The sequence below is a fragment of the Gymnodraco acuticeps genome, unplaced genomic scaffold, assembly GCF_902827175.1.
Source record: "Gymnodraco acuticeps unplaced genomic scaffold, fGymAcu1.1, whole genome shotgun sequence".
Lineage (NCBI taxonomy): Eukaryota > Metazoa > Chordata > Actinopteri > Perciformes > Bathydraconidae > Gymnodraco > Gymnodraco acuticeps.
In genome coordinates, this window is record NW_022992250.1 from 348,967 (window position 1) to 358,814 (window position 9,848).

The following is a 9,848-nucleotide window of genomic DNA, read 5'->3' on the forward strand; positions in this document are numbered from 1 at the left end:
GTCTACTAAGGATTGTTAAATGTATATATGTATTGTACAATTCAAAGACTACTACAGGATTGCTATAATTCTACTGAACTTTTACACAAAGGCATGTTTATGTCATGTCTGCTGTGTGGCTTGAAAATAGTCCCAACTGGACTCCTAATGCTACTTAGCAACATTTAGAGTACAGGCATGAGTACTTCTTCGGGGTATTTAAAAGTGTGGAATGCTATTTAGAGAAAATACCACTTTCAACAGAGTGGTGCGGGGGCTGGGTGGTCAGATTGGCCACTTTGAAGCTTTTGATCATTTTACTTTCAGTTAATCAAATCAAATCAATGAGAGAGGGGATTCTCCATCAGTATTTTCCCATAAAGAGTGTCCCAATAAAGTCCCATTCCCACAAACTGAGAGACAGTGGATGCAGCAGTAAGGAAAGGGGTGAAAAAGTTATCCCCTTGAAAGACGCTTTAAAACTCTTGGAGGTATTTCCATTGTGACTCTGTCCCACTGGGGGACCAGCTCACTCGACTGAGAGCTCAAACACTCTGGTACTTAGCTCAATACTTTAAGACGGATACCACAGCTCATACACTGAAGAATTTCCCGGATTGCTTTCTCTCTCACGAGAAGGGAAGTATTTTTATATTTTGTATATAGAAAATGAGTGACTATGATGAAGACACTGCATTCCTGGGACAGACTGGTCCTTTTTTCTGGACCACATTCTTCCTCCTCAACACAGTTTTTGTCTCAACTGGATTCAATGGACTTTACATGGTGTTTATCGGGGCAACTCCGAATCATCACTGCCTAATTCCAGACTTTAACTTAACTGAAGAGTGGACAAATGCCATCATCCCTTTTACGTTAGTAAATGGTGAGGAGGTGAAGAGCCAGTGCAGTAGGTACAGTCTGGACGTGGTGAGAAATATGTCAGCTGAAGGACTTATTCCTGGAAGGGATGTGAATCTCACCGACTTGGTGCAGGAGGGATGTTTAGATGGATGGAACTACAGCAAAGACATCTACCAATCCAACATTGTCACAGAGGTCAATATGAATGTGATTGTGTGTGTTTACAGAGTGTCATTAATATGATATTTGAAGTTTTCTTTGCTTTGTTTTTGTGTTTGAAATATGTATTGTTTTTTTTACAGTGGGACCTTGTCTGTGATGATCAATGGAAAGTTCCCTTTGCATCCTCAACGCTCTTTGTGGGATACCTCTTTGGATCCCTGATCTCAGGCCATGTTTCTGACAGGTATTTCATCCTTATTTATCAGTAGCTTTCCCCTAACGTTTTTATTTCATTGTTCATGTAATATTACACAATTTTGATGATTTACTTGGACTATTATATCTGAGGGGTTCTTATTATGTATGTAATGTTAGTGAGTGCTTGAAAAAATACAAAATTAACTATTAAGTTAAGTGAGGTTTTCACACTGTAATGAGTGTTGCTTTTTTAAAATGACAACAGCCCCATCTACTGTTCAGGTTGATATCCTACAAAAGAGGATTTGCTGTCACTGAGATAGAAGTATCTTGGTCTAGAATAGCAGACATATATTTAATTAGTTTTAATGTACAAAATGAAATACTACAAGCCGACCTAGTTTGTTTTATTATGGTCGTAGATGTTGTTATATGTCAACAGACTGTCAAGTCTACTGAACTTCATCATCTTAAGGAAGAATTTGAAATAATTTCACCTCACAAGCACGTCCTTTGATTAAATTAAGAATTGTGATTGAGTATTTGATGTTAGTCGTGAAGAGGTTGTGTTCCTTTTGAGTGTGGAAATCCACAAGGCCCAGGACACACAGCAGCACTCTGTTTAGCCTTTTTGCAGCTGTGAAAACTGACCCCCCCCCCCAATGATTGTAAAAGAGGGGTGAGGGCCTCTAAGGTTTTTGAGCTTTTTGATCATTGCATCACATTTAGTAATTTTAAAGACAAAAGTAAGATAAAGATTTTATTCTAGCTCCCTTTGCCACACTCCTCCTGTTAAATACTTGCTGTTAACACCAAAGCATGAGTGAGAGTGGTGATAGGTCAAAAGCACAGTGTGTTGTAATGGCATTACATAATGAGAGAACCATGTAACTTGCTTAACTGCAAGTGTTTTACAAAACATTTAATAATCCAAATAACACAATTGTATTCTTGGACTGAAGTCAGAGCTTTGTTGTTGTATTGAACTAAGTCACAGTTGTACCTGATCAGAAGTAACAAGGTCTGATATCAGCATCTTGTTTGGATTTTGCATGAACTTAGTTGCAAAAAGTGAAATTGTAATGCAAGCTCAGATGTATTAAAAATGAATCTTGGATATATACAGTAAAAGTTGCACAGGAAAGGTTATTGTTTTTGTCCCGTACTCCAACACAGTGGTTTTCAAATGAAACATTAACAAGGGTTAAGTGCAGATTTGTAACTTGATATGTTTAAATTCACATTGCATTTTTCAACTGTGCAGGACAGAACAGTGTTGCATGTGTCCACCAGGTTTAAGAGAAGGAAAGAAAATAACCAAGATAATGTGAACTTGAATAATGAATCGTACTTTTCTAGCAAAATGTATTGACTTGCTACTACTGCCAACATACATCAGTTTTACGTTTTTATCTACTTTTGGCTAGCACAGCTATTGCTAGGCTTTTGTTTAAAAGGCAACAAAGCAATCACATAGATATCACTATAATCATATTGTCTAAATGCTTCTCTCTGTGAATTAATGTTAATGATATAACATTATTTTTCTTCCAGGTTTGGGAGGAAGAAGGTTGTTTTCATCTCTCTCGTGGCCCAGAGTGTGGCAGTCATGCTTCAGTCCTTCTCTCATTCATGGCAGATGTTCTGCGTCATGTTCCTCTTTGTCGGAGCTTCCCAGATTTCCCTCTATATTTCTGCGTTTGTGCTAGGTAAGAATCGTAAAATGATCCTCCTCCTATGTTTGATATTTTATGTAGAAATGATTGTGCCTTGTGCATGAATAGATCATTAAGTGTCTCTTTTTATTCGCTCAACAACTTTGTTTTTATCTCGGGCAGGAACGGAGGTTTTGAGTAAAACAATGCGAATACTCTTCACAACTCTCGGAGCCTTCCTCTTCTATTGCATTGGGTACATGACACTACCCTGGATTGCATACGGCATCAGAGAATGGAGGACTCTTCTGGCAGTTCTGTCCTCAACTGCTGTTGTCTACATCCCTCTGTGGTGGTACGCCACTCATAGTTCTCATTTATAAAGTCATATACTGACAATCTGCCAATAGTCAAACTCCTGGTTTAACAACATGATGTGATAATTCAAATTAGGGCTGTGCGATTATGGCAAAAATCATTATCACGATTATTTTGGTCAATAATTGATATCACGATTATTAAAAACGATTATCCATTTACTTTGAAAACATCCATTTAATGAAAAAAAAAAGTGAACCGTATGTTTTTAAGAGTTGATTAACCTGAACTTTAAGTATAATTCAACTGAAAAAACAATAAAAAAATAAAATAATAATTACATTTTTTCTTTTTTTAAATAAAATAATAATCGTTTTATTTCGATTACGTTGTTTACGTCGCGATTAAAATACGATTAATTGCACAGCCCTAATTCAAATATATATTTAGAATGTAATGTTGAATCTGTATCGATTGTGCAGGTTCATCCCAGAGTCTCCTCGATGGCTGATCACCCAGGGAAGAGTGGAGGAGGCGGAGGCCATAGTGAGAGAGGCTGCACGGAAAAATAAGATTGAAGCCCCAGCTGTAATCTTTAAAGAATCTGAGGTACAGTTCACATATTGTCTGTAAAAAATACGACTGAATGTTTGTGACATGTTTGATTATAATGTCCGTTTGCCCCCAACATTTCTCTTTTTAGACATGGAGACAGTAAATAAAGTGTGGTCACATGTGTTCCTCTGCCACTTTATAAATGCTAGCTGTTGTTATGTCTGCTTCTGCCTAGCCTAAGCTGTTTCAAATATACAAAAAATGAGTGACATCCCTCTGTCAAGTTACTAATATTGCAAAGTATTGCTTTAGACAAAGACGTTATTCATTGATTTCTTGACCCTGGCACCTTAGTTAGTAATGATTAAAATAAAAACAACAGTTATCACTAAAACAATGTTGGATAAGTAATCCCATACCCTGAAAGAATTAAAATAATTTAAATGGACTGTTAACATGTTTAATATAGTCTTTGTTGAAGTCAGTATAATGAAACCACATTAACTCTCGTTGCAATTCTTTCCGTCACAGGCATCGGCACAATTTAAGAAATACACCATGCTTGACATCCTAAAATCCAAGAAAATCAGAAGCATAACTTTGATGTGTCTCATTCTGTGGTAAGTGTTAGTTGTTTTTAATCATTCTTCAATTACATAATGGTAAAACAATTACTACTGCTATCCAATTATGGGAATATGTAGTGTGTTAAAAAGTCAAAGTGACATAAAATGTACAATCTAACCCTGCATGTTATGTTTTTTCTGATCATTTCTTTTTTTCAGGATGGCAATAAACATCGGGTATTTCGGATTGTCCCTGAACACCTCCAACCTGAGCGGCAACCCCTTCATGAACTGTTTTTTATCAGCTACGACTGAAGTCCCTGCATATGTCGTTTCAACTGTGCTTCTAAAGAAGTGTCCGAGAAGAGCACTTCTGTCGTCGTTCCTCGTCATCGGAGGAGGAGTTCTTCTTCTCATCCAGTTCATCCCTGAAGGTAAGATTTCAGACTAACAACCAAGCTAACACACACACACACACACACACACACACACACACACACACACACACACACACACACACACACACACACACACACACACACACACACACACACACACACACACACACACACACATCTTATCGCACATTAAAATTGCCTGTCTGTCAGCATAAAATCTAAGATAAGATAGAAATGTATCTCTGTAAGGAAATTGTGCTGCAACAGCTGTAGTGCAAAGTAGGAAGGGGTACACATATTTAATGGTTTTTTTCACCTAAATTACATACATATTATGTGTTAATTTGCTCATTATTCCCTGGAAAGCTCTGCTGCATACCATATTACTGTAATTGAGTAGAATTTGCTTGTGGACCTTAGAGCATTTAAAAAAGTAAAACTTCAACAACTTCTCTTTTCAGACATAGTGTCTTCGTTACTCTGGGTAAACAGCAACACACTATGTATAGGTTTTTCTTTTTTTAAAGTGTGGTATGTTGACTATCCAGAGTACGAGAAACACATGTCCCTGTTGATCTATTAAAAATGTACAAAAACACAAGGAGAAGAAATTATAAATATAGAGTAATACATACATAGATTTCTGTATGAAATCATTTGTACTTTGGGTGAGTTGACTCTAATAGAAGCTGCTTGTTAGGTGGCGCATTATGTGTTTAGAGCGTTCTCCCACCTCTTAAATTAAATCAACAAATTAAACCCCTGTTGGATTAGCTTGAAACTGCATCATCACAAAGTTAAAGCAGGATTGTTCTTCTTCTGAGTCCATAAAACTTATATTTTTAAATACTTCAAAAGATTCGAACAGGACAGCAATGCTACAACAATGTTATAATCTTATTGAAATCTACATCACTGCGACCTTTGTTCAGTCATAAATGTCATCATTTCCTAAGAGGAGATCATGTTCTACGTGCAACACAGGGTGTAGGTTTATATAAGAGGGGGCCGGTTGTGCAAGATTATGTCATGAACCAGGGGCGTTTCCTGAACCTGGAAACATTCGGGCTAGCCCACAGTGGCAGCGCCAGAGATTTTCTTTTGGGGATGCTGTGGGGTAGCTTGACATTTCATAGAGGTTGCTCAAACATGTAGGGTTTCCCATTTAAGGTACCGGGCGCTACAGTGGAATTTTCTACTGCAACACTCCCCACACACAATCAGCTCACGGCATAGTAAGTAGGGGTAAATTGCTATTTTTTACAAGTGGGGGGTGGACCTAACATCCTCTAGGTGGGTCCGGGGGCATGCTTTTTTTTAATATTGAAGTTAAATGCATCAACCTGCTACACTTTGAGAGCAAAATGAAGAGATCTATGGATACATCTCTCAACACCCATATGAAACAGAACTGTAAACAGATTTTATTTTTCTTTATGGATATTTTACAAATCACTCCCCTTTTAAACTGTATTCTTGTTTTACTGTCATACAGTATTTCATAACTGTTTTTAATGTATTCTCTTGCTTTTTTTATAACTGTAATGATCATATGAAGGTGTGCCCTGGAAATAATCTTTTACATAATAATTGCATTCACTGAACATGGGAAATTACAATCCTGCCATCCTCTCTAGTGTCATGATGAGGTTCAGGTAAAGCACGGTTAAGATAAGATAAGATGAACCTTTATTAATCCCCGAGAGGAAATTCAGTTGTACAAAGCAGCAACAGGGTAAGCGTGAAAAAAACACGTATTATATGCAGGGTTGCACATAACTTTTTGAGTGAGTTACTCAGATGAGTACCAGGAGACAGCGTTCGGTACTCAGCCCACACGAAGCGTGGTCCTCCTCAGTGTCTCCTTCACTGTCCTCTATTTACACTTCTTGCATGCTAGATGATGAAGATGACGAAGATGCACATCTCTGTCTCTTTTTAAGCCTCCAATTTGTTTTCTCCAAAACTTGTTGCCAACACTGTGAAGTCCTTGCATTTCATGAGGCCAAGTTGAAGGATCAAATACTAAGAAATGATCACATGACTTGAAGTCATATCTGATTTCAGATGTGGGAAGTTACTAAGTACACTTATTCAAGTACTGTACTTAAGTACAATTTTGAGATATTTGTACTTTACTTGACTTTGATGCTACTTTGTGCTTCTACTCCACTACAGTTCAGAGGTAAATGGTGTACTTTTACTCCACTACATGTATTTAACACCTTTAGTTACTTTACAGATTTGGATTAATGATGTGAAATATAATCAATTTGGAGTAAATTCACAAGCTACCCTGCAGTATACAAAGTCATTCAAACTAGCTGCACCTTTACCAGCTTTGATAACACTTTAATGATCAATAATTATAAAACACATCATATATATTATTCTGAAATGGACCAATCTGCACAATGAATACTTTTACTTTTGTACTTTAACTATGTTTTGATAATACTTTTCTAATTTTACTTGAGTAACATTTTGAATGCAAGACTTTTACTGTAACAGAGTATTCCTACACAAGATCTCAGTACTTCTTCCACCTCTGTCTGATTTCAAACTCTTCCATTAACACCCCGAGTAAGTTTGCAACTGTGTGTTTCACTCCACTTTGTTGTAAATAAAACGGCAGCAGCTTGACCACAGAGCGTGAACGTTGTGATCAGCTGATTTTGCGCAGTTCTCCAGTGTGTGCGCGGGGCACAGAGTGTGCACAGGGGAGTCTCCCACTGCAGCCAGTTGGTGGAGTGTTGGCACAATTCTGTTGTTCATACCGACGTTAACCCTGTCTGTGCACACGGTGAACAACTCTGTCGTCCAGTGATCTAAGCCTCTGCCTCATGTAGCTTCACAGGTCCGTCGGTTATGTCCTGCTCGGCTCGGCCAGCACCGCAGTTCAATCAGTCATAGAAAGTCCAAAGATTTTTTGCAGGGACCGAAACAGAAATGTAGCTGCTTAATGTCTTTGAGTTTTTTGACATGTCTAGTAGGCTAGTTTACTCCATTGAGTGTTGACAAAAAACACGTGTAGACGAAATATGTGTTTTGTTTTGATGTTTTGAGATACGCAAAGGCGCGTAGTGAGGTAGTGACTCAAGTGACGCTATGCAATTCAGATTGTTTCCGTGCATGCGTACCTGCGTACCAGTTATGTGCACCCCTGTTTATATTGTTGAGGGAGAATTGTCCGGGGCTACAGAAAAAACATTCGGGGCTTCATGAACTCAGAAATGTGCAGTTTTATCACATGTTAATTATTCTCTAAGCACCTAGAATAGTGGACTCTGGATTAATACGTCACATGGAGAAAGTTGCTGTGTTACTGATGTTCCCTTGAGACAAGCAAAGACACATCTGAAATGTACTTTCTGTCATGTTTTTAGTATTTTAGTGCTTAGAGTGTGCTACAGTGCAGTAAATAATGATTATATCATGTTTGTGTTTCACCAGATAAAGTGAAGCTATATTAAACAGACCCAGTTTCCTATAGGCTTAGCAAATAGACCTTTGCACAATCACCAAACTGACCTCAAAATTATTTAGCAATAAACTGTATTGCTTTCGAGGAATAAGGGAGAGTAAAATGCATATTTATGTGTGTTCTACACTATAATGGCCTGTATCATTTACTTGTTGTGGCAAGATGTTCAAGAAGCCATGACTCTGGATAATGTCATCCTCTGGTAATGGGTTCAAGAAGGTTCAAATAAAGAATCGGTGCTGATAAGATACCAGAAAAAACAGTATTCAGGCCCTTTACTGTCCCTCTTTCCCAGAAGGGACAATAAAAATCCGAACTGAGTTCAAATTGGAAAGTGTTTGGCTAGTTATTCCCAACTGAGATCATTTATATTTCTTTAATGCATAAGACTTGTGTTCGCTCCGCTTGGGAGAAACTTGATGATTTCATGGGACCCCTTTTTTAACATGTCATGTATTTAAAAAATATAGAAATTAGAAAATTCATTCATAACTCACTTCCAACATCCTCTCTTTTTCCTCCTCAGATCTTCAATATGTTGCTCTGGCACTGGAAATGACTGGAAAGTTTGGCTTCACCATGGCCTTCAGCATCGTCTACATTTACACCGCTGAGGTTTACCCTACTGTACTCAGGAACGTGGGCATGGGGATGTGCTCCTCTGCGGCACGCATCGGCAGCATCACAGCTCCTTATGTCATATATTTAGGTGAGAAGATGAGTATATTATATCACAATGTATATAAGACATTGACATTCTTTATGAGTCCAAAAGAACATCTGCTTTGGATAACATCAGCGACATGTACACATTTATTGAGGTTTTATTTATATTCAAGTAAAATAGTGTCTTTTTATAATGAAGAATGTTGCTCCTTTTTTATTTTCAGGTAGTTATAATAAGGCTCTTCCTTATATCCTCATGGGAAGCCTCACAATTGCCTCATCTGTTGTGAACATTTTCCTTCCGGAGACCCTCAACAGAGATCTTCCAGAAACAGTGGAGCAGATGCAGGAATGTCAGGGGTAAGTTCATTCCACTTACAATCCCGTGTTTTTCATGTTACTATTACATATTTATTTTTGAATCAACTTTATTATTATTATTATTTTTATTATTTTTTTTATGGTTTTCTTAAAAAATGTACATTTGGTTTTAAGATGTTTTTTGTATATATTTGAATACCCTATATTTGTGGTAGCTGTGTTGCTTAACTGCTTTTCTTGGTCTTTCTTTTGATTGCAGGTTGTGTAATGGGATGAAAAAAAGGAAATATTTAGAAGATGAAGGAAGGAAGAACCTGCCCATACAACGTGAGGTCAGACAGGATCTGCAGGCTCCGTAGATGTTCTCAATGACCTAGTTTCCCTTAAAGAAAAAAAGACAGAAATACATTTATCTTGCTTGACAGTAATAATCAGAAATCTGACGGATCCAAAAGTCCACTGGCAAGAGTTTTTTTTTTATCCTGTTTTCTTTCTTTTGTTTTAAACAGTTTATTTTATTACTCAGTTGATGCTTGCTAATTCTAAAAAAATGTTTTGGCAAAATTCCAAGAGAAAAGTTTAGGTTCTAAAATGTTTGTATGAAATTGAAGTACATGTTTGATTGGTATGTGAGTCCGTGTTACACAATACTTGAGATTAAAATATAAACATTGGAAACCAC

General features: G+C 37.4%; 1 protein-coding gene across 3 annotated transcripts; it reads left to right on the plus strand.

The window, feature by feature from the left end:
• Nucleotides 1-402: 402 nt before the first annotated feature.
• Nucleotides 403-9,848, plus strand: slc22a5 (solute carrier family 22 member 5). 3 transcript variants are annotated; one of them, XR_004568112.1, is made up of 10 exons: nucleotides 403-1,038; nucleotides 1,146-1,249; nucleotides 2,758-2,912; nucleotides 3,042-3,213; nucleotides 3,659-3,785; nucleotides 4,263-4,351; nucleotides 4,517-4,731; nucleotides 5,866-5,930; nucleotides 8,706-8,888; nucleotides 9,070-9,205. XR_004568112.1 is itself a non-coding variant. In XM_034206492.1 (10 exons), the coding sequence occupies exons 1-10, from the start codon at nucleotides 649-651 to the stop codon at nucleotides 9,523-9,525; spliced, it is 1,671 nt and encodes a 556-aa protein (XP_034062383.1). In that variant the 5' UTR covers nucleotides 403-648; the 3' UTR covers nucleotides 9,526-9,848. The 3 variants fall into 3 exon arrangements, 2 of the variants coding, with proteins under 2 accessions (XP_034062383.1, XP_034062385.1); XM_034206492.1 differs by lacking the exon at nucleotides 5,866-5,930 and adding an exon at nucleotides 9,426-9,848; XM_034206494.1 differs by lacking the exon at nucleotides 5,866-5,930 and adding an exon at nucleotides 9,426-9,848 and having other exon boundaries at nucleotides 3,042-3,114.